Source organism: Acanthaster planci, linkage group LG03, assembly GCF_054643075.1.
Source record: "Acanthaster planci isolate LZ-2023a linkage group LG03, COTS_SCS, whole genome shotgun sequence".
In the NCBI taxonomy this organism is placed as follows: Eukaryota; Metazoa; Echinodermata; class Asteroidea; order Valvatida; family Acanthasteridae; genus Acanthaster; species Acanthaster planci.
Window position 1 is genome coordinate 19,915,631 of NC_141779.1, and position 27,972 is coordinate 19,943,602.

The 27,972-nt window shown below is 39.2% G+C and overlaps 1 protein-coding gene across 9 annotated transcripts in view; it reads right to left on the reverse strand.

Moving 5' to 3' along the window:
- LOC110973037 (uncharacterized) overlaps window positions 1-27,972 on the reverse strand; it is a 63,298-nt gene that overhangs the window by 32,254 nt on the left and 3,072 nt on the right. For 4 of the 9 annotated variants that reach the window (XM_022223456.2, XM_022223457.2, XM_022223454.2 and 1 more), the window contains exon 2: window positions 9,944-10,151. In XM_022223456.2, coding sequence (XP_022079148.2) covers window positions 9,944-10,053 — 110 coding nt within the window. In that variant the 5' untranslated portion in view covers window positions 10,054-10,151. Of the gene's footprint in view, window positions 1-9,943; window positions 10,152-10,312; window positions 10,403-13,315; window positions 13,580-18,956; window positions 18,992-20,483; window positions 20,629-27,972 lie in introns of those variants that run through there. The other 5 variants (XM_022223451.2, XM_022223450.2, XM_022223452.2 and 2 more) reach the window with 5 other exon arrangements.

Consider the following 27,972-nt stretch of genomic DNA (forward strand, 5'->3'; position numbering starts at 1 on the left):
CCATCCACCGCCCGCATGTATGTACCGCTGAAAGCCACCAACAAATTTCTTCATTTTCCAAAAAATAGTTATTTTTCCCGTTGGGAATGATTAAAAAGTGGCTGCAACGTAAATAGGGAGTCTGTAGCGCGCCCGTGTACAAATGGGGTAATGCAAGACGGACTGAACGCTAGTCTACTTTCAAGGTTGGTTCCCTTTGCATGGATACGTACTCGCTATCGAGGTGCGGTATGCACATCAACTAATTAATAATGAAAAAAAGTCTCATGGGTTTTCAAAATTGTCTGGATGGAAATCCGGGATGTTCATTCTCATGGCCTAATCGGAGTTGACTGATATTAGTCTCAAACAACCCGTGAACAACCCGTTGAAATCCTAGCCAAATAAAAGTTACCGGGAAGTAATAATCACCACGGTTATTTTACACAGATTTGTATGTGGTGAAAAGTGATAATATTTACACATATTAAAACCATAATCACAGATTTAAAAATATCTGTCACAAATAATCGGGTCCCAAAGTCGGGAGAGGCAAACGTCATTCGATTCGATGGTCAACACAAGCTTTAAAAAATGTGCAAAAAAACAAACCAAACCATCATCTTTTTATACATGTAACAGGACCAATCACATTTTCTTCAAGTATGCTTCCGAAGACCGCAGTCCAAAATACCCATCATGGCAATTTTGCGGCGTCCGTTAATATCTCACGGTGACATTAGAGAAACATTTTGCTGCATCGTGGGCTGTTTGCCCCTTGACATAAACCCAGATAGTGCACCCTCTTTTTCATTTGATATTCATGAGCCCCTCCACGTAATGGTGACACTCCAGGATTTTTCTCTTCATACCAAGGTGTCTCAAAAGAAAATCTGTCAAACTGAACGACGTTCACAAAAAAATGACGTCCAACACATAAAATACGATTTCATGATGAAAATCTAATGTTCAGAGTTGTTAATTTTGATCAGTTTTCACTGGGGATAGCTCCAAAATAAGCCACAAAATGAACAATACCCATGGAATTTTCAAGCACTACATGTGACGTTTTCAACATTGTCGAACATCATGCATTTTCCGTCATACTTCTCGAGCGTCATCAAAATTACGTCAAATATGACGTTCGCAAGGAACTCATTATACATTTTTGATGCAGCCAAACTTAAAGATTATTTTCAGTGGTTGAAAGGTATACATGTACATGTAAGACCTGGCAGATACATCTGCTGGTCCAGTGAGAGTGATAATAAACAGTTAAGACAATGAAGAGAGACAAACCTTTCTGATCAGTTTCGGTCAATTTTGTGCTCTTTTTTCATGGCTCATATTGTTTAAAAGTTCTTTAAAATACATCAGTTGAAAAATATACTGAATTTTCCTTGTTGAGAGAAATTTTGATATGAAGTCCTCTGGTGCAAACACTTTGACGTAAAACTTAAAATGAATTCAACTCCATTTGATTTGCACTGGTAGCCAACCAAATGTCCACCAAATGTACTCGATATGCTTACATGTAAAAATTTTACCAGTATCCCCAAATAATCATTTTATAAAGGTGCTAATTTGTATTTTACGTGTACATGGCAGGATCAGTTTTCTGAGTGCGAGCACTGCCAGGCCTTTAAAATCATTACCTCAACCGTCAGTCACCTTCCAAGACTTTCATATCCAATGCTCCTGCCTGGACAGTGTATCCTGATGGTATAATCTTGACAAGTTTGTCCAAGGGCACTATATTTTACTTGCATCCAACTCAAAATAAAAGCGCCACTTTCAAAGCTGAATACTATTATGAAACACAATACCCTGCAGCACAACTCATATTCCTCAATGTAATTACCTTCATCTGTCGTGGCTTTACAAAAACAGGCTGACGGGAGGATCTAGGTACCGGTATATGAATAAAGGGCAGTATGACGAATGACAGTGAAAAAGACAGACAGGGTAATTACATCTTGGACTCACATACAGTACAGTACAGTACAGTACTAGGGTGCACGCACAGTCCAAGTACACATAGCTCTAGAGTTCTACTAGCTAGTGCAAAAGTTTTTGTCTGCACTGTACATGTACAATGTACACCCATTCATGTACATGTACTTCACTAAGAGCTAATCCCTTCTAATCATTTGAATCTTTCATCAGAAATTAAGATTAGGAGCACAATGAATGAACTTCCTAACATCAGCATGCACACATCTGGCCTACTCTGTTCATCAAACCTGTTTTAGAATCTGTCGATGAACTACATGTACATGTTCATGTACATGTGATACTATAATCTTTCGATACTTTCAAATCATCATAATCGGACTTTCCGTAGCTAATACCAATTTTGTAATTATATTGAAATATCAAAATCCCAAATTCGAGAATGATATCGAAAAATACTGAAAGCAAGTTCTATCGTCACAGAATGAATCTTTACTTTGAGTTAATGCGACTGTTATTGTCGGGTAATTCTGCTAAAAATGAAATTATGAGCACAATGTAGCAGCACACTGTGCCTGTGATAGGAAATACGTAAAAGCATAAAGACCAACATTTTGTGTTCAATGTTCTCCCGTTATGCTGGAATTCTTGGCCGCCTCTGACAGCTGGACCGTCAACATCATATTTTTCTTCCTTTTGTTGCTTCTAATGGTTTATTCCTCAGTACAGGATATCACTTACCTTTAAGGTGTTGTTATCAGAGATAGATACATGTACTGTACGTAAACAAATTGTACCATAATCAATCTTTATTTTCTGTCCCTCTGCACCACTGCACCTCTTGCCTGGAATGAAGTGTGACCTCCAGGTAAAAGAAGTTTGTTTTGAGTTTTGCTAAAAATGCACAGGAATATCATACTCATACTGGATACTGGATTTGCCATGTGCCAATTTTTGAAAATCTAATATTGATGGGCCCTACAAAAAAGTATACATTTTTACATAAATGTAAATGTAACAAACATCTGAACATGTATGGTACATGTACATGTACAATGTAGTTACCGGTATGCAAATCTACCGGCACATCATACTAGTGCAAGAACATGTAAACTTGACTCAAATCTTACATACATGTACAATGTACATGTATAAAAACTGATTACAAGCTTTGTTTTATGTTTTGATGGGGGAAAGAAAGAAAGCCATAAAAATGTTGCTGTTATATAGCAACCCCATTTTCCTACATTTTTTATGTAACACAGATGTACATTAAACACAATGCATGATTTGTATCGCACATGTGCAAAAACCAATGAGTTTTGGATTATACAGAAGACAGGATTACCGCCCCCCCCAGACCTTTGACTGAACCAAAATCCAGATTACATTGATACAGCATTCACAGTTGCATTTGTAACCAAGGTAGCATACAGTGTACATGTACTGGTGTGCATTTACAGCTAACTGGGTATGTCATCTTGTCATTTTTTTCTTCATTTTTGGGCCTCTGAACAAAACTGTGTACAATGAAAGTTTAAAATCTGATTGCGTTTCCAAGCCAAGTATACTGTACATGTAAGGTATGCACTGTATGGTCTGTCTATTGTAATGTACATGTACCGGTACGGTACGTTATCATGCACGTGTGTTACTTTTTCCCTTTTTATTAAATTAATCCTGACTACCCCATACAACCATGACCTGAATCAATGATTGAACCAGTCAATCCTCCCCATGCAGTGATACAGCACTAATCCAAACTCATATCATCCTGCAAACAGGCCACTGAAGTAGAAAAACCCATTTTTATTTATTCAGTTATTTAAATATCAAGAGCACATTTTCTCCCACTTGGGGCCCCAGCCAGCTCAGCCAGACATTATTTACCCTTCATGCAACCACTCCTTGCCTCACACATGCTTATTTGTGCCCAGCCCAAACCAAATGTTGGGTTAATCTCATTTAAAGCGAGCAGCTACATTTTGTACATGTTCATGTATGCCGAAGACCTGATTTCATGTTGAATTCAATTTTAGTATTTCTTCAAACTGCAAGTGACATAAAATCTTTTTCCCCAGTAACCATGGTAACTTGCAGATTAAGGGCAGAATAATTGCAGGAATTACGGTTTACTTCACGAACATGTATGTTCATTTATAATGTGCTTGTCTATGTACATGGTTATGCGACCATCTACATGTTCATGTAGATAACAGAGTTTCCCTGATGATTTTACATTTTTGCCATGTCTTAAGCACCAACAACCTGTTCTTCCATTGTTCTTGATACTGACATACATGCATGTACTGGTACAATCATCTACAATGACTACATGAATCTGTGTGGAGGCTTGCTAGCTACATGTAGGAGGCTGGCTGGATTAATGTATTAACCCTAACCCCCTAGGGTGTATGTAAAATAGTATTGAAATTGGAGGATTTGGGACTGTTAGGGTTAAAATAAAAATCAATGCCCAGTTTTATGTCAAAGCAAAAGTGTTCTAGCTGTTTCATCAACACTACAGCTAAAGTAGCATATTTGTTCACATGTGAAAAATGTTTTTGGGTGTCGCGACACTTAAACAAATTGACGTGTAGAACCTTTGGGGTAACACACGTGACTGCCATCCTTACGATATGTACAGTACTGCAGTTTAGTCTGTGAATATAAAAGCAACAACATGCAATCAACATATAGCTTTCAAGTGGGTATTGTGGATAGTGTACATGTACCAATGCTTGCAACATGTACATGTACATACCGGGTATGTACAATGCATGTCAATGAACAGGTGCCCAAAGTTTATACTTGTTTGTACGGTACATGTCTGCACATCTTGCCGCTCCAGTTTCCACAACTGGCACATCACAAAAACTTTGTAAGCATGGATATCATAGCACACTGTACATGTACATGTATCCAGTGATGATTTATGGCATAACTTGTACATGTATGTGATATATGTGTTTGTCAAACAGTCCCATTTTACCAGACAATATGCCGTAGGTTAAACAACAAATAAGCTGTTCTTTATGGTATTGCATTACTCCACTGTTTCATATTTCACTGGATAATGATCCTAGGATATCATCTGTAAATTAATACAACAAACATCATACAACGCAAAATGTGTTAATGGCATCAAATGGGTCCTGCCTAGTGCAAGTGTGCATGGATGTACTGTATGCATGTACATGTAAATGCACCCTGGCTGGCCCCCATGTTGAGGAGACAATTTATTTTTATCAGGAAACTCTGGACTACAGTTGTAGCCAAAACTACATGTATTTAAGGTATGTCCCAAATTCATCCAAAAAACAAACTGCTAAATTATCTGATGAAAAACTTTTGTCTCGACAGTGGCCATTACCAAGTGTACTGTCTCAATCCATCCATGCTAATATTATTAACTACTACACACCCGAACACCTGCTCAGGCTGTCTTAGCTGCCGTGATTTGACATGTGCTGAAGAAACCAAGCATAACAACCTCCAATAAGAGAAGAAAAGTGCTTTTACACCATGCTGATGGTTTTTTTTCTTTCGTCCTTTTCAATCATGTCACCTCTTGGTATGCAGGAACATGTATGTAGATCCCTGCTGCAAAGTTCTTGATAAACTATGATTTCCATCCACATTAAGGGTTGTGAATTGGACATACATGTACATGTACATCATGTACCAGTACATGTACAGGTAAACCACACAGCTGCTCCAAAGCCACCAAAAATATACTGACTTTTTACAAATTAAAGAAAAACTTCACTCCATCAAATTAGTGATAGTCATTTTTGAGTACTGTAGCTCTAACATGTCTAAAGGGATTTGGGATAAAAACCTTCTTATGCTTGTCAGTCTGACTTGTCATTCCATCCCTAACACTGCTCCCTTCAGGCAGTGCAATGAAATTCTGACAAGATGTGCAGAAGATATTGGATACTGACAATTCTCAAGTGCCATACTAGTCTACCTGTAGTCCTCTCCACCACTCAGCATTGTTTTGCTGACACATCAATTAACTTGGCAAGTGTCATTGAGAGTGAATGTGCTATCACAGTACTGACATGTACATGTACCGGTACATGTACTGCAGTGTACCAGTTGTACACCCAGCTACATGTACATGTACCTTTCATACTGTACAGATCATGATAATTAAATCTACAAGTATGATTCACAAGTAATGAGTCAGTGAGCTCAAATACCAGTAAATATTTATCCCCAGATCAGTAGGCCTAAATATTGATTATGTAGAGCAGCCACTGGTCTGTTTCAGCCAAGAGGTCTTCATGCAAAAGGGGACTAATTATAGGTAGTAATAAATGTACCAGGGCTGCAAGCAAGTGGCTCATCTGGTCACTGTGGCTTCCACAAATGCACTCTCATATGGCAACATCACCTGTACAGGTACACTGAATGGAGCATTGATGCTATGGAAACACATAAATAATTAACAGTTACCTGTAATTTGTGCATCATACCGATACATCTGTCCATGGAGGATTTATGAAAACCTCTCATTTGAAAGGGTGCATTTAATATACATACGGTACTGGTATCAGGCAAATTAAGCAATCTTGTTCATGGTGCAACGTACCGGGTACATGTACATGTACATGTAGGTATAAGTCACAAGAGTGCAAATGGAACACAGACTAATGTGCATCTGTGTCCTGTACATGTACAAGACACAGACGCATGACAGACCTGTCCATTATTCCATGTTCTACAAGCCAAAGCGTGATAACGAATTTATCTTCCAGCAAACTTGATTTGCAGAAAGACTATGCATGCAAACACGCCAACTTGAATTTACAGAAAATTTTGCAGCTGTACATTTTGCTTTTAGCATAAAAATAGTGCAATGTATGGAATTAGAATAGCGCATTACGCAGGGTTTGATACTAGTATGAACCGTACGTGCAATCAGACTGTTTGTTGCCATGGATCGACCAATCAGATTGAGAGTGCAATTTTGCTAGAAGATACCGATAATGTTTCATGTACAGTACATACATGTACATGTATGGTACTTATTTTCAGACTGAAATAAGTCACTGCACACACATGTCACTGTGTTTGTCTTTCTGCCACAGCTTTGTTTTATTTTCAAAACTTGCTGAAGATTGCCAGATACCAGAAGTTTTGAGGGCAAACAGTCAGCAAAATTGCATTTTCATCGGGCACACCAGACCCAGCCATGAAATACATGTAGGGCACACCAGGCCCACCATAAACATAAGACCATGTTACTACTAAAGAGGGCACACCAGACCGTGCTACAAGTATTGCTCACCAGACCATCATACATGCACACTTTTATGGCGCACCAGTCCATCCCAGTTAGGCTACCCCTGGCCCACCATTATACAAAGTTAAACATGGCACCCCCGACCATGTTAATGTAACAATTATAACACACCTGGCTCGATCACCACATAGATACTGAATAACATTTGGGCACACCAGACCCTGAAACTCTATCATGAATACACTAAACCTGAAATATTAATCAAAAGTAATCAAACGTTTGAAAGTTGCATTTGATGTTTACTCCATAAAGGCTGTGAAAAACTGAACTCAAAATTACATTTCCTGAAATAAATCCATCATGCCATCCCTCAACTTAAGAAGATGTCCCATTGATTAAATGTCTTGTCACAGAAGATCTCTCATTGGCCCAAATTCTGTCATGTGATTGGCTGACACAATCATTCACTGGATCCCATTTAGTATCCTTAGTTTTTAAAAAATTACATATATTTTAGACAAGATGCTTCCTTCAAATTCTGCACGTATGCATGTACCTGCAGATAAAGAAAGCTGTTAAAAATACCACCTAATCCTCCAAGTCCCCCTTCTTGGTCATGTTGATACTTTTAAGCATAGGGCAGATTCCTCAGTTTTTCTTGTCACAATTTGCAATGTAATTGGATCAACTGGCTTTACAGAGCCATGCTAACACAGACTACTGCAATTATAAATTGTTAGACTATTACACATAGGAGAGCTACACGTACACCTGGAGAGCTACACCTTAAAGTACACCTGTAGGTACATGTATATTTCACCACCCTGTCTATCTACAAGCACTGACAGATTACAATGAATATTCATAATAAAGTTGCCACCAAAGCAGCTGATTGGCTGTCTGCAACAGCTCAGGATCCCTTGTTGACACATTATATACGTGTACATGTAAACACATTCAGCCAGTAATATCAGCATAGTACTGTACATGTATGAAGCTAACACTGTGTGTGCATTACTAGGTACACGTACATGTACAGGTGTACCAATGTTCACCTTTCTATTGTGCTATGTACATTATTTGCTTCGGCATTTATTAAGCGTCAAACTGTTGCACCTTATCAATTAAACAATTACCGGTATGAATTCTGAGAATTAAGCATTTGATCACTTAGTGATAAAATGTCATACATGTACATATACCGGTACACGTGTGCCTGTACATGAACATGTGGTATTCGCTCAGAGATTTATCCACGGTACCGTAAAGGACATTTCCACATGAAAGTGGGAATTTTTCAGTATCCAACTAGTCTGTACACACACACATGCATTAATCCTAATACAAGTACTGTACATATATTCAAGTACCGGTACTCTGCTGACATGACTGAACTACATGTACATTGTACATCGCTACCACGTAACGGTACATGTACATTGTACGTGTGTACTCGTACCAACACCAGTGTGCAGTATCGTAACTAAGCCAAGTACAAAACGTTTCACATCATTTTTGTTAAACATGAGTATACGCAATCTTTTCTTTTAAAGACTGCAGATTCTTCCAATGGCAGCTAGAAGCAACGAACTTCCCTACAGGTACGTACATGTATAACTGACTGTTTTGTTGAGTGCTTTTGTGTCTAATGGAATTTTCGCCATATGTACATGTACATGTACTGGTGCGTACAGGGTAATTTGCATTGCTGCAGAGATTGATAACAGGTCACAATAAACAAATTACCAAAAAACAAAACCTATTAAACAGACAAAACCAAACAAAAAGGCGGCAGCACTAAAAAAAAAAGGAAGTGGGTTGGAACAAGAAAACTGCACAATAATGCAATAAATTTATGAAATGTTGGGAATATTAAGTCAGGTACCCGTATTAAAACTCAAGTGCACTCTGGCTACCGTTCATGTAACATTACATAACTTGGGTATATCTGGGAATCACTTGATTGTGATCTGTAAGAACACACACCACAAGTTGTATCCCCATCCAAATCAAATCTGGTGTTGCACAGAATGTTGCAGAGGGCCGGCACTGGCTGATCCATTTTTTCCACAGTTCTTATCCACTGGAATAATCAAGTTAACAACATGTACCCTTTTGGCATGCACTGTGACCCCAAGCACTAGGATATCACTTGCGTGGATATCAAGTGACTAATTCAATTCAGTCTTCGGCACCTAACAATCACATTAATCCAAGCCAATTACAGCTAATCCAGGGGGGGGGGAATTATTCTCCAGACTAGTACATGTACCAGTATGTATGGTACACACCGGTAGCCGATACCTAGTACCAGCAGATTGAAGCAACAATCATTTATAAGGATTTTTAAGCAACATAATAATACATACGTGTACTGTATATCCATGGATACATGTACATGGGGTACCATACAATATATCAGTACAAACTACTGGGAATACAGCACACCGGTACATTCCACGAGGCTGAAAATGGCAGAATTACATGTAATACATGTACATAAAACCGGTACATAATGTACCGTAACTTCACAGTCATCCTGAACCATAACAAGCAAAGCAAGACACTCATTGACACTTGACTGTCAAAACTGTAGCTTCCACCTTATACTTTTTCCAGGTGTGTGAAAATACAGGTACGCCGGTAGGATATACATGTACATACGCAAATAAATGCTCCGAGCACAAATACTGGTACACAACACAAGCGTAATTTGTTTACATAAGCATTGGAAAAGCAATAAAAATTGACACTCACGTCAAGCGTGCTTTTTCTTTCTGCCTGATGCTGTAATCCCGCTGGATGACATCCAGAATTTGACGGCACTCGCCTTCAGAGAGATGTGACAGGTTCAGTTTGCGGCCCATGCTTGCAGATCTGTGTCGGCGACTCTATCAATTGTTGTTTGCTTTCTGTTGCAGTGGTGGCTACTTCTGCCTCATTCTAATGTAGTTAATTTCTCACTCTGCAAACAAGAACACATCCAATACTGTCCATCAAAACAATGAAAGTAATTTCAAACTCTGGAAGCAGTGGCAAGTGCTGTACTCAACTTAAAATGGACAACAGAAAAAAAAAGACACGAATTGCTACATGTGCTGGCAAGTTTACAGTTAGCCTACATACTTGAAAGATTTTGGAGTGAACTTTATTGAAGTGCAAATCACTGCAGTATCTGCATATCAGACACAATGTGCACTGAGTATTTGTCTAACCTCCTACTGACAAGTACGTGTACATACCATTTGGTTTCTGCTGTTTTAACAAAGGGTCTGGGGGAACAGACAAATCAGTGAGTGTATACTATCTAAACAAAAATTCAAGTTCATGACCATACTTTCGTATTCATCAGTGTCAATCACTGCCCCTTTAGTTTGCTTCGCCACACAACCTTTGGAGTTTGGGGCATACATGTACTGTACATGTATAGGGCAAATGTACTGTACTGCTGATTAGTGTCATGAATGAACTTGGACAGACACTCGTTAAGATTTTGAACAAACTGTGGAATGTTTGCACAGCAATGAGGAGCAATAAATGCACAGATCAATGTTATCAACCATGGACATTACTGTCCTTCATACATCTTTTCCCACTAGTGGAAAAAGCTGCACATCTCTTTTCTCACATTGGGAAAAGTTTTTTAAGTTTTGTGAAACGAAAATGAATTCACTGGTAGAGAAAAGGTAGGAAGACAATTTCCCATTACCAGGTCAACTTTCAAAACATTGTACATGTACATGTACCGGTACATTACATTAACCCTTCGGTATACATACCGGTATGTACATGTACAGGAAAATGTATGTACGCAGGTACCCCCGGTACACGTACATTTCTTTGATACATACCGGTAAGATTAATGAAATGTGAACTTCGTAAATGCACGGATTTTTAAAATTAAACTTGTATCTACCATATTGCAATTTAAATTTATTAAATGTCATCAAACTTCTACACTGTTCTGCAGTAGCTAGGGAGTGCACAGCTACACCAAGTAAATAACTAAAATGTAATTACAGACACATGTATTTGTACATGTGTGTAGAGTACCAGTACATCTGATTTGAAAACTAAACCATTATTAGAACTGTGAGGACAATATTTAAAAAAAGGAAAAGAAAAATTGACGCAAAATCTCTAAAACTTCAAATACTCCCTTTTGTACAATACCTGCATAACTCCCCATCATCTTTTTCTTGGATCATTGATTACATGTCATTGAATAATTACTAGTACACATATACATGTACATGTATGTTCTTATGTTCTATTCCTCGGTATATATAGGCCTATGCCTATTGAATAGAACTTCATTTCAATTGACTGGTTCCCGGCCACATTTCCCAGTCAGAAAGAGAAAAAAAACCTAAGAAATGGCAAACCAGTCTAACATTGCATGTTATTAACAGTGGGTACACAGCGTTCCAGACACGAATCTGTTTTGCAAAATGTAGAACTAATCTGTTCCAACCGAATTATGCAGGTACATGTACATGCACATAAACTAAACAGTAAATGTTTCACATCCGTGCCATAGTAAGAATACATGTAATTCCATTTGGTGACTACATTGTAGATGCAACATTTGACCGATTCCACCTGGCTTTGCCTCATGGAATTGAAAAATTTCATGTCTCACCTCATGAAATTATTCTTATCACTTTATTCCTACACGCATACATGTATGTGTACATGTATGCGTACCACCACAGGTGTGTACATGTTGTACAGCTGTCAGATTTTAAAGAGCAACTGCCTCTGAATCAAGCTCAGGATTAGATTCTTTTTATTGAGGTAATCAATCTAATTTTGTTACTTAATTAATGGCCTTAATCCACACTGTCAACTATGCAAAGCCAACTTCAGCCAATGATTAACAAGTAGGTTTCCATGCATCGTTAATGTAGCCTAATGTTGTGTGGCCCCTAATGTGGCGTACTCAAATTTTCCCCACTAGTGTCTCGCTACTGATACCTACATGTACAACGTAGGACAATATATTTCATCTAAAATTTCACAATTACAGACATTTCATCAAGCTTTCCGTGCTACATGTACCTTTAAAAACAAGTTCCACTTTCAACCGAAAAGAAATTCTTGGATTTCCTAAGATTTGCTTTTAAAAGAGCACCTCATTGGGGAACACTGAATTTTACTACCGGTACATGTAAATTTCATGACAATATGAAATTGTTCACACAAGTTGAAAGGCATATCAAAGGGTGATACAGTGTACGGTACCGGTACATGTACATGTATGTCTGGATAATGGGCATGATTGGTATGAAATCAGACAAAGGTAAATTTCCCTACTGTGGCACACTTTCAAAAGTCATACATGTACATGTATGCAAGTCTCCCAAATAATTTTTGAACCACTTTTTAAAGTTAAAATGCGCTGTACATGTACAATAGACCATTATTCTCTTCATTTAATCCCTTCATTCTGTTCATATTTTGGCATATTTTGAATCACAGAATACACAGGATCATGGAATTTTATAAGAAATAACATTTTACATAATTTTAAAATAGGTCACGGCAATAAAACTTAACAAGGATAATGCTGAATTCCCCACAATTCCCTTTTTTGTGCGGGTTGGATTTAGGTACTGGTATCTATGTCAAAGTGATAGAGAAAAAAATGAAAAAATTGCCATGTAACAAGAGGATAACATGTACACGTACTTGTATGTACCCTACCAGTACCACATCAGAGCTCCCAAATAATACGTACATGTACATGTACATTGTACCACTACTGGTATGCCTTTAAAAAGCAGCACAGACTTTAATAAACTCAGTGGTGTACATGTACATACCAGGTACAACATCGACCTCCGGAAGCATGCCAGTATAAAAACCACCTTTTTTTACTCTCAGTACTTCCAATGTGTACAATATTGTATGAGGACAGAAACTGAAGACAATATTGTGTGAGGACAAAAAACTGCCCATTAATGAATGCATACCATACATGTACATTTGTATGTGCATTCAATGTCCAGAAATCTGCGCAATGTCCAGAAATCTGTGGAAATGCACAATGCTAAAGATTCACCAACCCTTTCATAACTGATAAAGCACAAAAGACAACACAGCAGAGAGAGTTAACAAGAAACTCACAAGGGTACGCTTAATGAAGGTCGAGACAAATATGGAATATCTGCAAAACTCTCTAGCAACTGCTATCCTTCGCCCCTTCCATCCAGTCGGAACAACACCTTCAGCTTAGGAACTGCACTGTTTGATATGCGCCAAACAATAACTGCATGGCTGATCCAACGATGTTGCCCGCTGCGTCTTGGGAAACACCGCGGCAATTGATGTGACAGGGCAGCAGACAGGTTATTACGCTGACGGGAATGTACCACATGTTGAATAGGGTAGGTCTGTCTGGAGGTACGGTATGTAACGTATGAGACAGTGATGAGGGGCACATCAGTAATACGAGTGGCAAAAGGCACAGATGTGCACGTATTCGCAAAACCACTGCACTGTGCCAGACTCAATCAAGTGATTGCTCCTGAATTCAGTCATGTGTGCTCTGGAATATATCTCCCATTACAAATTTATTTTGAAACCCTATCGGCTAAGCCTACTGAACTTATAGGATGAAACAAGCATCCGTGCTCATGTACAGTACATACATGTACTCTACATGTAATTATACACGTAAGACAACACATTACCTCCCCGCCGCACCGTAGTTGTGGGGACATACACTCGATATTTCACCTATTTAGTGGGGACCAAAAACGTTGTGGGGACTCAGAAATGTCCCCACAACTCGGTTCAAATTGCCCTAACAAAAGGACTTGTCCCCTTAACGCGGCAAATTCCTACCCAGTAGTACGCGACAGATTTGACAATGCACTTGGGATACTGACAAGATTCTGTGGGCTTTGCATGACAAATTACAAGAGTAATGAACATCTTGATCCGGAACGAAGATATGGCATGGACAGCACATATGGTGCACGTGTACCATACACATCAGTTCTGCATTTAATGTGCAGCACACAGTTGCTGCATAATGCATCAAATAGAGTACACTACATGGTGGTATTATACAGTACATTTTGTTCATTTATAAATGAACAGTACCTCATATGCAATATAACTTTTTAAACATGAATCATAATAATGACTGTGATATCCACCTTTTTAAACATGGCCTGAGAACAATCACACATACAGTGTACATGTACATGTACGTACATGTACGTATACTACATGTACATGTAGTACATACATGTATGTTCCGATACATGCACAGTACATGGTATGGTGAAATTACCATACCTGTACTGACCATGATGACAAAAATAATCTTAATGTTCTTATCTATAAAATCATGCATGAAAAATTTACAAAGTTGAATAATTTTGTTTTTTGTTATTATAGTCTACAGGCACAAGGTGCACAGAAGTTAAGAATGTACCATGTGTGCCGGGGTATGTACAATGTACTCGTACATGTACAGTATGTACAGGCTGTCTGTTTGATCATGTAAACTTGCAATGGGCTTACCAGTACGTAAATGTACATGCACATTGTACATATTCCATTGATTTTGGATTTAATTGCAAAATGTTAGAAGTCTAGGGATCACGCAGTGATTCTTTTGTTAATATGGCATGTATGATGAGTTGCATTCCTGCATTGGCTCACATGTATTTTACGTGTACTTGAATGAACATGTACTGTATACCGCAACATGTACCAGTATGCATTTTGGCAAATCTAGACACCGTAATTGGACTATCCACCCTGACCTTCAGTGCACCCTCAACGGCAAGTTTTCCTGTGCAACTGTGCATTTGTTCAAGCATAAATTGGTCGTGCGCACGCACTCACTGTACCCCGCACCAAATGGGCATAAACCCACACGCTTGCGTAGTGAGTTCCCCCCAAAAGGACTGCTCCATATAAAAATGCACCCTCTCTTGTTCTTGCTTAATTAATTGGAACAGATTTTGAAGAGAAGTATACAGTACGATCAGCTTCTAATCTAAGACACCAGATTATTATGTAGTCTGCAACAGAATTTCTTGGAAGTCGACCTCAATATCTTCCCACCAAACCGCATCTTGCAGCTCATCCTCCAAAATGGTAACCAAACAGGTGATTTACACTGTCATGACTGTACATGTGTAAAGGTCATGATAGTCCTACCGGTACATTGATATGGAAGGCTTATTTTTAACCTGGGATTTTAAGCTACACTGTGCACGTACCAGTACAGGTACCAGTACCATTTTTATAAGTTCTCAAGCAATTCAGGTCAGTTTTTAAAGCATATTATCCAATATCTTTCATAAACATGGTAAAGTGGAAACAAAAGCTTCAATCACTGCAGTACAAGAAGCAGAAAGTGCTGCACACGTACATGTACATTGCTGCATCCATGTTCCCTCCATGTTGGACACAAAACAATAGTCTGTTTACATACATGTACATGTACCATGCGATACACCTGTGCTGGTAAATCAAGAGCCCTCGTCACATCTGCAAATCCTGCCCATTCCATCATCATACTGATGAGTAATGCATATCTTTGTTCCCTTCTCTGATAATCAAATAATGTCCCCCCCCCCTTCCAATAAATGTCACTGCTGCATGACCCTTCATTTACCTTGCTGCACCGTACAGCTGTGCATCAATACCCCCAGTACGGGTATACCTCCAGTTCTTAAAAAGCTGACATTTCAAATGAAAAAAAGGAAGAGGAGAATAGCAAAAACAGAAGAGCGCAAGAAGCATGTGACAAGATTAAGCGGCAGCTCTTCCTGCGCTGCCTCCAGGCATAAGTGAAGAGAACTTTATCAAGGAAATGCGAGGCCTGAATCTAATTAGATTCCTCTCGGGCCAAAATGCAGGCAGGAGCAGCATCCTCATCTAGCCAAAATTACAATGACATTAGTCTGGCAGGATTGCTCAGAGGGTTCAGTCTGGTCTGGGTAATAATATGCCAACAGGTTTTTATCTCTTTCCTCTTTTTTTTCTTTCTTCCTTTCTTTTGGATGGCCAATTTGCAAATGATTTCCGGTCTTTCATCGAGCATGACTTGAAAACGCATGCTGTCAATCCTGCTGGTTACAATTACACATGCACATGTTATGCACAAACACTATACACCCTTATCATAGATGGATACTTCACTTTGGGCAAGACTGACGATGGTTCACGAATCTACTTACAGGCCTGTTTAAGCATCCACGCTGAAAAGCGTCTGGGCAAGCTAGTGGATGTGTTCCGATTTGCCAAATGTCCTTACAAAATTGGCCATTTATATTCACCAATTATAATGGTAATACTTTGAAGGATTGAGCACGCCTGATATACCAGTACATGTACATGTACAAATTAGATCTGCCAGGTGACTGAGACAGACAGTGACAAGAGGTGGCCCAGAATTAAAGAGATTTCTCAGATCGAACAAGTGATAGAATATTTAGTAGACATGTACATGTAAGTTTGATTTTTTTTTTGTCTACCAATATTTTTGCTTCAAAAGACGCAATGAGACTTCACTCTGGTCAACGCAAAGTTAATGCAACCATAATTTTTCAAAATTTGTTCAAGATTCAAAGTTTGCAAATGCTACAGAGGTTGATCACTACCGTTGACCACTGGAAGATATACATGTTGGGAGGAGTCAAAAAATTTTAAATTTACACATGCTCGCACTTGTTTGAAGAACTTTCAAGCAATATACATACATTTACATGAACCGCTACATGTACATGTAATTCTGCTAAATTTTTGTACAGGTGTGTACATTTGGCATTATTTTGTACTTTTCCTTGCAACTGCATGCTCTATCTCCCTAATATTTTCATATGACCTCCTCGATGGATGCAGTTTTTGTAATGTCATGATTTATTACGTACCGGTACATGAATGTACCGTAGCATGTACATGTAGAGTATGTGGGTGCAATACCGGTATGACTGCATGCCTGAGGCAAATATCAGTCAAGGTGATGGGACACACACAGTGTACCCGACACGAAGCACCCGATACGGAGCTTACAGTGTATGTACGAGAGCATGGGCTGAATAAAAAGGAAGGAAAAATAAAATGGCTCGAAGAGAGAGTGGTTGGGGGCCCCAAGAGGCAAGCATTAATGGAATGGCAGAAGATTCCCCTCCCCCAGACAATAAAGGCATCAGGTTTTTATCACAAATGTACAGTGTACTGAGCACAGCACTCAAAAAGTTTGTTCTGGCTTTATTTTAGGTAAGCAAATTCCAGTTCAAGTTGGTACATGTATATGTACATATACCGCTAGTCAGAACCACTTTTATTGTACATGTACCAATAAGTGCTACTAGAAAATGCTCTTCTTGATCCTCAAAAACATTGTGAAACTTTCAATTATGCAATTACCGTACCATAAGAACGTAAATGTTTGTAACTGAAAAATACAAACCCAATCTTACCTGATTACTGCTGTACTGGTATGTATATGTACATGTACTAGAACATGTACATGTGGAATCTGCATTGGTATTATCAGGTTGTCCTTGCCTTGATACATGTACATGTAGCAATAGAATTATTGCGGCAAAAGAGAAATACATACATGTACATGTACACATTGTATCAAAATGGTGCCCACGTCAGTATGCAAATTGGAAATCAGTGCATGCTTGCCTGCCAACACAGGAAAGTCAGAAATCAGAATGCTTACAGGTATCGTATTTTATGAGCTTAACAGCAAAACAGATACTGTACATGTGTACATGTAATTGCCATTTTGACACAGTAAAGAGTGCCCTCTTTTTGCCTGCAAATCGTGCCCTCTAATAGTGGGGTCCTTCACAGACAGGATTGTCCCCTAGTTTAACTGAGTGTTCAGTGCCTCAAAGAATTAAAAATAATGCATTTTGATGAATGGAGTTTAAAATATTACTTTTCATAAACAAAACATGTAAATGTGCTGTCAATATCTACCTGTACATGTACATGAGTCAACAACTTGCTTGCTCAAATGGTGTGTCCACAGGGTTACATACATGTACTGTACATCGTTCATGTAATTTCACAAATTCTGCAAGTTCAACAATCGTTTACCACTTTGTGGCACTACACTGATGTACATGTATACTGGTGTGAGTTCAAGTAATACCTAATTGGGTGGCCCTCTTTTTTATTAAAACAATGCCGTCACATTTCCACCGAAAAAATAACAGAAGAAAACATCCTGACAGCATTTCAAATACATGTACATGTAAAAATGACATTTGAAGCATCCTACAACATGCAAATTACTGTGGGACTAAGCCGATAGTACAGTGTACACGTACATCATTTTCATATGTACATCATTTTCATTTCTCCTTCAATTGAAAGCACACATGTATTTCTTCTTGCACTTTTGAAAATCGACTTCATCATTAATTATTTTCAGCCCGACCCACACTGGTACACTAAAGTGAGTGAATAAATGCCAAACAGCGGTTTTGACAAATTGGGTCAAATGGATTCAACCTCTCCCTCTGGGTTCATGCCCAATGAGTTGGGGCTCTGTCTTTTCTTTTTCTTTTTTTCCCGTCTATTCTCTCTCCTCTGTTTTCACTCTGTCCATTTGGATTAACGATTCTAATGCTTCCAGACATCTTAAGCTGATGACTCAAATGGCTCTGGGGAAACCGAGAGACAAATGTGATTGATCAGCCAACTCGGTACTGTTCATGTGCACGCATCTCTTAGCTGGCTTTTGGGCATCTCTCAGCTGGCTTTTGGGCGACCAACGTACCAGTAAATGTCATCCTGAAAGGTCTGTCTAGAGCCCTGGGTTAAATGAGAAAAAAAATGTCCTAGAATTTGGGCACAACAACAGGCACAGCAATATTTCAAAAGTTCCCTATTTCTGTATCAATAGAACAGGTGATCTTGAATACATGTACTGTACGTGATTTATAATGCCAAGGGAATTTTTATTTTTTTTAATTCAGTTCTTGTACCAGTAACTCAATATAAGTTTGTTTTAATAACAAATTTTACACTAAACAATACAGGTTTGTATATTGTCAGCATAGCCCTTTGTCTGCACTACCTGTACATGTACATGTACAATGTACATGTACCTGTACATGATGATAAACTTTCCATGTCATTTACTTGTACCCATTACTAAACCTTATTACCAACAGACAACATTCCCTCATTAAGCCATTATTCAACAGAAGTAGGACTGCATGAGAGCCCAAGCTTATTTTTATCCCAACTTAATGACTGCTTTTGGACTTGATCCTCATCACATGCATTAAGGCAAATTTATTTTCACAGCTCTGCCATCTGCCCCAGAGTTTCGGATGGGCAGTGGTACTGATGAGAGACACTTAAAATACGAGGCATGCCGGATGATCTGTGAACCATCTGGGAATCCATGGGCAACAAGCCGGTATTATATGCTCATGGACACGGCATCAATACAATGCCCTGAAACTGAACAGTGCTGAGGATTATTACGTTCATGTACCAAAGTACCATGCTGCACTTTTGCATTGTTGTAATTTGCACTAACTGTACATGTAAGTGTATACATGTACATACACGTACATGTACTTTACTTGTGTTACCGGTATGTCTACATAAAAACTGAGCGATCTTGAAAATCAAGACTTGGCGTGCAGCAACATGTACATGTAAATTCTCGCTCTTTTTGTGAATTAAGCCTGTATAACAAGCAAAAATGAACAGCATTAGTTTGGATTAGTGCATGCAAATCCAGCAGTAGGCCTACTGTGTGTCACACTTGTCGTCAAGGAAGGCAATTCCACGAAGAATTTGTATAATTAATATTTTACTCTCATGTGCACATGAACAGTACTCTGGAAAATTGATGCATTCCTCAAATATGCATGCGCATACAGTGTAGGCATGTATAAACAGGTACAGAGGGTACCCGGTAGTAAGTTGTCATCTCTTAACACTACAATTTAAAATTTTACTATAAATCTGCTGCATTACAATAGCAGATTGCAGGATCAATATTTTTCAGGTTCGAGAAAGGAACGTGTACATGTACCGGTATGTGTAGTGGCCACTACTAAAAATGCATTATACATGTGGGGGGGGGATTCCACCTGGGAAAGCTCCAGTGGTACAATGTACAATATGCACACGTACACATATCGTACGGATTTATGTACTTCCTGCACATTGGCAGCATATTCAAGAGAATCAGATGAGCCCTTGCAAAGATGCCACACTGTATCTGTACGAGTCTATATTCTGAGATATGTACATGTATTATATCATAACCCTCCCAAATTACAACCTTATGTATTCCAAAGCAACTCACAGAATCGTTTCCGATGCTTGTCTCTGATGCTCCTTTCCAGAGAATGAAACAGTTTACTGAGGTTGTGGGACCTGTATGTACACTGTGCGTGTGCAGCGCACCCTGTATGATTTGTGGGCGATTAAATATTGACAAATGGCTGAGTGGTCTGCTTACTACAAATGCAAAATGCCTGGCAAAGTGGGCCTGAAATCAATACCCCGGTGACATTATGACGAGATAGAGGAGGCAGATAGCGTGGCTCTGGGAAACTGAGGCATCTCCCTTGTGCAAACAAAATGTCTGACGGTCACAGCGGTCGAACTTGTTGAATTTCTGGGGTGGGCGTGTGAAGAGCATACAGCTACAAGGATGCCTCGCATTGAGCAGGAACCATAAATTAGCCAACATCATTACGCGGTGTACAAAGTGCAGGATGTTCATGAACCCTATAAAGTGAGCTTAATTGCTTCGTACATGTATTTATTTTTGCAAGTAGATAGCTATACATATAAAACATATTCTTGTTTGTCAATGACAAACTGGTCCACTAATGTTTTTGTCAACAAACCAATAATGAACAAGAATTTAATGACTGATACTTGTACGACAGTTTATGAATCTTTTAAGTAAGCACAAGACAATGAAATAACATCTTTGCAACACATGTACAGTACATGTAACTGAAGAACTTTTAGCAACATTACAAACTTTCCATCAAATCTGATTTTCCTTCATTACATGACAGAATTTGTACAGGATATTCTCCTGTGAGAAGTGTAGAATCATTCTCTAAACTGAAGTGAAAAGGCAAGATTCAGCCTGAGGAGGAAATGCTTCGTGTAACAAGAGAAGTGAAATTTCTGGTTTTCCATTCCTAACTCAATTTACTAACTGAGATGGTTGTTAATATCGTTGGTTGCACCACGAAGTGGTCTATCTCATATTTTATCGTTTCGAGAAAAACGCGTCCAAATTTGGTGTAAAAATCAGAATTTCGACAAAAAATGAGATAGGTCACTTCGTGGTGCCATCAACAATATGCATGTACATGTACATGAGAAAATCCAAAATCTAGTTTACATGGTGTGTACAAAAACGCAACGGCTGAAAAGGAAACATTTCGTGTTTTTACCTTTAGTTTGTTTGTTTGTCTTATTGGCTGCAGGGTAATATAGTTCCACAAGCACTTTATTTTTCCTACAAATATCTGCATGCTCTGACAACATGAACACACGGGGTACATGCTGCATACAGTCATTCCCTAAAGATGCAAAGGCATGCCTGACAAAGATGCGAATTACACGCAGACACGGGTGCGTCCTTGCAGGGTACAGACTGCAGGGGGACTGATTTCATGTGTAAGTATACCGGTACCTGTCATCAAGGAACACACTGCGTCCCCAGTGTGTCAAGCATGCGCATGCATAAGGTGGAGGTAGGTTTAAATGCATCACACGTACATCTTGACCTTGCAGCGTCCCAGTAGACTGATAACTGCAACTCATATCACGCTCTCTGAGTCTCACAGGGCATACGGTACATTTGCCGGTACGTACCTGATCAAGAGATTAGTGCATGCAATTTGCACATTAACCTGTCAGTAATTTGTGCACATGCCTATGTACAGTGTACTGGTACATCTACTGTATGTATTCACGTCAAACTCATTTCAAGCATCACGAATAAGCCAACATGGATTTGGATGGTGACAGGATTTTCCCATGTTTCCCAACAAATTTCTTGAAACAAGATTTTTGCGGCACTTTAATTTGAAACCTGTTGTTGTTGAGGCATCTGTCATGCCTGTGTGTCTGGTCCATCCTCCTATGGTCTGGTGAAAGTCTGTACGTGTATATTTACACAAGTGTAACTGTCTTGGTAACTGGCATACAACCAACTTTAGGAAAACAAGAAACAAACAACACGAACACACACAAAAAAGACAAAAAAGTGAAACTAACCGACAAATAAACTTGTGTGGAAACTACTGTTTTGATTTTGTGCACAACATACCGGTACTGTAAAGGTACGTATGAACTTGTATTTACCGTACATGTACATGTGTCTTGGCCTATCGCACTGTTGCATAGATCTGTGTCCTTGCTCTATGATCTGTCGTACACGACTAAAGCCCCCCTATGCAAAGATGCATTCTAACCACAGTTGTCCTATCGGTCATAATCAGTCAAGTGGCGTGATATGTCTACATGTATGTATGTGTACTGTACAGGGGAAGTGGAAGGAATATTTTTTACTGTTTTTGATGCTTACAGCAAAAGGAAGGTTAGCTGATGAGTCCATTTCTCGTTCCGTTGCCATGTTGATTTTAGCGCCCCCACGCAAGCACGTGAACAAAGCTAGAGGGGAACAAACTGTCTGCAACAATAACAATCACGGGCATCCATTACCCAAACATTACACAATCTTGTTGTCATGAATTTGTTCCCCCCCCCGTTACCGTAAATCTTCTGAGCATACGCACATGAAACGTGAAAAAGGCATATGATGGCGTCTTGCATATGAGTACATAAACCTACCGGTATTAAAGTTGTGTGACATGTCCTTGTCGCTAAATGGGACATACATACACAATAAAATAAATTATTACTTGGTAGTTTTCTCCTGGTATTTGTTTGGTCTAAGTTTTCTAGGTCTACATATGTACATGTACTGTACTGGTTAACTTCATACCACTTCAATTTACTTCGATCACAAGAAATGGAATTCAAACACCAGTACAGGCCATACCAATTTCTGAGTGATGTACTGGTCTTCAAATTAATTTCAGAGCAATTAAAATTAAGTTTCAGCTACATACATGTACATGTAGGCTAGAGATACAACTGTCAGAACACAACAAAAACATTGGCAGGGCAGGGAATTATAAATTCCACATCTTCATACCCAACGTAATTAGACCGGGGAACCAATTTCAGTAAGATTCCCCAACATGCGTTGTAGTGTATTCACTACTTTAAAGGTCCAGATGCTATTTTACGATTTCATTCCAACTCCCCAAATCACCTGGTATCATCCCATTAAGGGTATCAAATGTACATGGATACAATACGTTCAGGAATACAACTAAAATTAGATACCCCACAAATATGGTCAATCATGGAGGAAGAAAAACACCTGTATTTCCTTCCTCCGTGGGTCTACAAACTGATTAAGGCAGCAAAGTTTGACATACTGGGTACAGGTACTAGTACTGGTACACATATGTACATGTAGCTCTTAATTATCCTGATTAGCAATGCGCTATTCTCACCTGGGTCCCATCCCATGCATGTACACTGTACATGTAGACTTGTACATGTACGTGTACTGCAGTTCTACGATGCAGATACTGGAAGTAAGGGGTGGATCGACATGTACCGTACATGTACATTGCACACGTACATTCATACGGTAAATGAGTACATGTACCGTACATATACATTTAGCTCTCATGAGTGGAGCATAGTACTCCTCTTTTTCGAATGTTGTATTGAATCGGTCAAAATTAAACAAGAGAAGTATTAATGCTTCACTCAATGGAGCTCATGTAGGCATGTTGTGCAGGTATACATGTAGCTCAATGGTCTGGACTGACTCTTTAATATAGGTCTACCTACATGTACTGGTAGGTCAGGGTCAGTCCTGGGACCAGTCTCAGTCTCAACTCAAGGTCTCAGTATTAGTCTGGTCTGAGTCAAGGACATTCAAGGTTTCAACATTTTGCCAGTCTCGAGCATGTCAAGATGCTTTAGCTCTGCAGGCAATGAGAAGGATTGGCAGAGTGCATAGTGGGCCTTCATCCTTTTACTGAGTTCTCAAAACCCTAGACAAAGCTACTCAATAATGGACAGAATTCCATACCCAGCCAACAAGAATCTTGATCTTTAGGAACACCAAGAAACAAAAAGGTTTATTCCGAAATTAAACACAAAGTTCTCCTTAATTTCAGTTAGGCCTGCATCATTAACAGTGGCAGCCCTGTACATGTACCGCGGTAGGAAATTCCAACTGCCAAGCTGAATTGTTCTTTCAATTTAAGTTGTTGGGTAGGATATGGTGGTTGAATGTGTAACTCAGAGCCCTAAAAATCATAGGCATCTCCCTCAGTTTTTAAAAGGATTGATGCTTTTGAACTATACTCGGTTCCTATATTATCGTGGTAACTCTCTGATCGTAGTATTGGGAATTTTGCATTTTGCATTGCCAATAAGTTCCAAGTCGGCAATATTCATTCAGGTAATCAATATAACTTATGGCCCGAGGGTTAGTTCTATTAAAACAGAGTGTGAGTTTTTGTAAGTCTTGCTAATGTTTAATAAAAGATGGAATTTTTCCGAAATTGGTAAATTTTCCTTCACCGTGTCTGTCATTACCTACCGTTAATCTCTTTAACAGTTATTTCTAACGTCACCCTGCCCTTATATCTGTTGCAAGGTTCCCATATGTCATGTCCGAAATGGTCTTACGGCACACTTTAACTGTGAAAGTGCCCAGTTTTTCTGGAGTCAAAATAAGGGCTGAATTCTGTGCTGGAAAACATTTTGCATTCGTAAAGCATGCCCCCCAATTTCCATTACAATAGGTGTAGACTTGTATCAATTGAACTTTTACCCTCCAGGGCAATTAATAACAGCAAATAATTACCTCAGAAATATTGTTGCAATTTTTTTGCATTTTTTAATTATAATTTGAAGAATTTGCAACAGATATTTTGAATTTCTAATATTAAGTTTGAACAAAATAGTTCAGGTCTAATGAGATGATTATAATTCTTGGAGAATTAGAACTCAGAAAGAAGACACATTTAATGATTGTTTCAGAAATCAGTAAAAGAATGAGTCCACTAAGAAAATGAAATTTGCAATATATTTATTATACATGTACATGTACCTTCGGCAAAACAACAATTTAAGTAATAAGATGAATGCCAAAATTGTTGCTGCATGTAAGATCGGTTGAAAAAATTGAAGCCATTCTTTGCTGGACTAATAAGTGACAAGGTGACTCAGTGCAACTGTTCCCATGTCGCTCTCTCAGAGTATGGCATCTTTATGGAAAAAACTGGATGAATGGAGTCAGTTACAGGTAAAATGGAACATAATCACAAAATGAGGCTATTTTGTTTCCTCTGACATATCTGAAAACAAAAGCATTCTTTTTATCTTTATTTATTCCTAAACAAAGTGCTTTAAAGGCCATCGTAGAAAACATTTCCCAATACTGGGATAATAGAGACTCCAACTCTGCTTGCATTTGTACGGTGCGTACACAGATTTTCGGAGCTATTGAACCACAAACAAAATTTTACAAATCAAATTAAAGAGTAAGAGTTAAACAACAGCAAGGATAGGATAATTCAGGAAGGCGATGATCGAGCAATCTTCATTTCTATCGGCAAATGTGATAACTACCGTGATAAGAGAGTACCCATCCTACATGTACATAATGGCCTACATGATGATCATGATGATGTTTGTTAAATCCCTAGGCCTACAGTCATGACAGGTGTCAGTTACTTCGGCCCATTTTCACTTCGCCGCATGCCACTGCGCGCGCCCCTAACCACTTCACCCCATCGCCACTTTGCCCCATTTCCAATTTCGTCCCACCAATTTATTCTGTACTTTAGTTGCAGAGGCATAGGCCTACATCTGTACATGTAGATGCAACAAATAAAAACATCGACCGTTGAGTAACCAAATAACGGTCGGAGAATCTAACTAATCTAATCTAGGCCAAAACAATGCTTCTGATTTCCTGACAGACCCTAATTTTTCGGCCAGACCCTAAAATTTTTATTGGCAACTTAGAGAAAACAAATTTTCTAATAAATTTTATTAATATAAGAATGACAAATAAATAAATCTTGTTTCTTCTCCGTCATCACAGACACCTCAGAACAACCTTTTTGTCTTCCATTTTGTTGATATTCTCAGTTTCATATCCATATTTGTTAGTTAGGGAAGAATCTGGAAACAAAGCTTGAGTTTGTGTGCAACTGCTTGATTTTGTGTTTATGTTTTCCCAGTTATATTTGCAAAGCAAATTCTCTATTTTTACATTTGCAAAGCGAGTTCTCTACGTGTAAATGTATGTGTTTTCCTCTTGCTGTGTCAAAAACATGTGCACAAAGTGTTGGTTCCTGCCTCACCGCACCCATGCAAAAGAATGTGTGATGGAGTGTGGCAACCCAATCTATTTATCCCGCTGGGATCGTACATGTACGTGACCTCATGCATTGAAAAAAACATCAACGTTGCAAGATTTCTTCAAGTTATTTCATATCTTGTCTCTGAGTGTGTTTTCTGTGTTCAATTTTAGGTTGTTTTGCTCGTACTTGAAATGAACATGGTTTCCACAATATTTCCACCTGTGGTGCACTGAAGTTTATCCGTGCCCGGGTACCAGTCTGGATTCATTGACAATTACCAGAATGATGTCTTTAGAATTGTGTATAGCTTTGAAATAAACTTGAAGAGGATGAGAAATAAACCCAATACTATTCCAACCATATGCATTAATTCACCATGGACAATGCAGTCGACATTAATTTAGTGAATGCTGTAGAGTTGTGTATACATGTCGGGAGTCAGGTTGGCAAGGTACAGTACTTCTTTCCTCGCCTTCCACCTCTGCGGTCCGGGTTCGATTCCTGGCTAGATCCACATGTGGATTGGGTTTTCAGTCCCTTTCTAACTCTATGGGTTTTACCCAGAAATTTTCTATCTGGGGTTTTCCTCCCACCTCTAAAACTGTAACTGCTTCTTATTGTCTCCTCTTTACTGATGTCGGTAAATAAATGTGGGTCGTTTGGCGGCTGCCAGAGGCACCCATGTATGCCATCGGCTCAACCATGTTTACATGTAAATGTATTCATTGTATGGTACCATGCTTAATGTCTTCATAGTACTGCGCATTTGGACATACATGCATCTATATGAAATTTGCGCTTTATCAATGAATAAATTATTAAATCCATGTCATTTGTGGAACTCCTCTCTCGACCATTTTTTGAAGAGGCTTGTGCTTGTAACACACTCGAGCACAGACGGGGCGAAGTGGGTATGGGGGGAAGGGGAGATGGGGTGAGGTGGGGATGGGGCAATGTAAGGATGGGGCTAAGTGGAAATGAGGCGAAGTACATGTACAATGTAGGGATGGGGCGATGTGGGTATGGAGCGAAGTGGGGAAGGGGCGAAGTGGGGATGGGGCTAAGTGGAGATGGGGTGATGTGGGGATGGGGCTAAGTGGAAATGAGGCGAAGTGGGGATAAGGCGATGTGGGTATGGAGCAAAGTGGGGATGGGGCGAAGTGGGGATGGGACGAAGTTGGGATGGGGCGAAGTGGAGATAGGGCGAAGTGGAGATGGGGCAAAGTGGAGATGGGGCGAAGTGGAGATGGGGCAAAGTGGAGATGGGGCAAAGTGGAGATGGGGCAAAGTGGAGATGGGGCAAAGTGGAGATGGGGCAAAGTGGAGATGGGG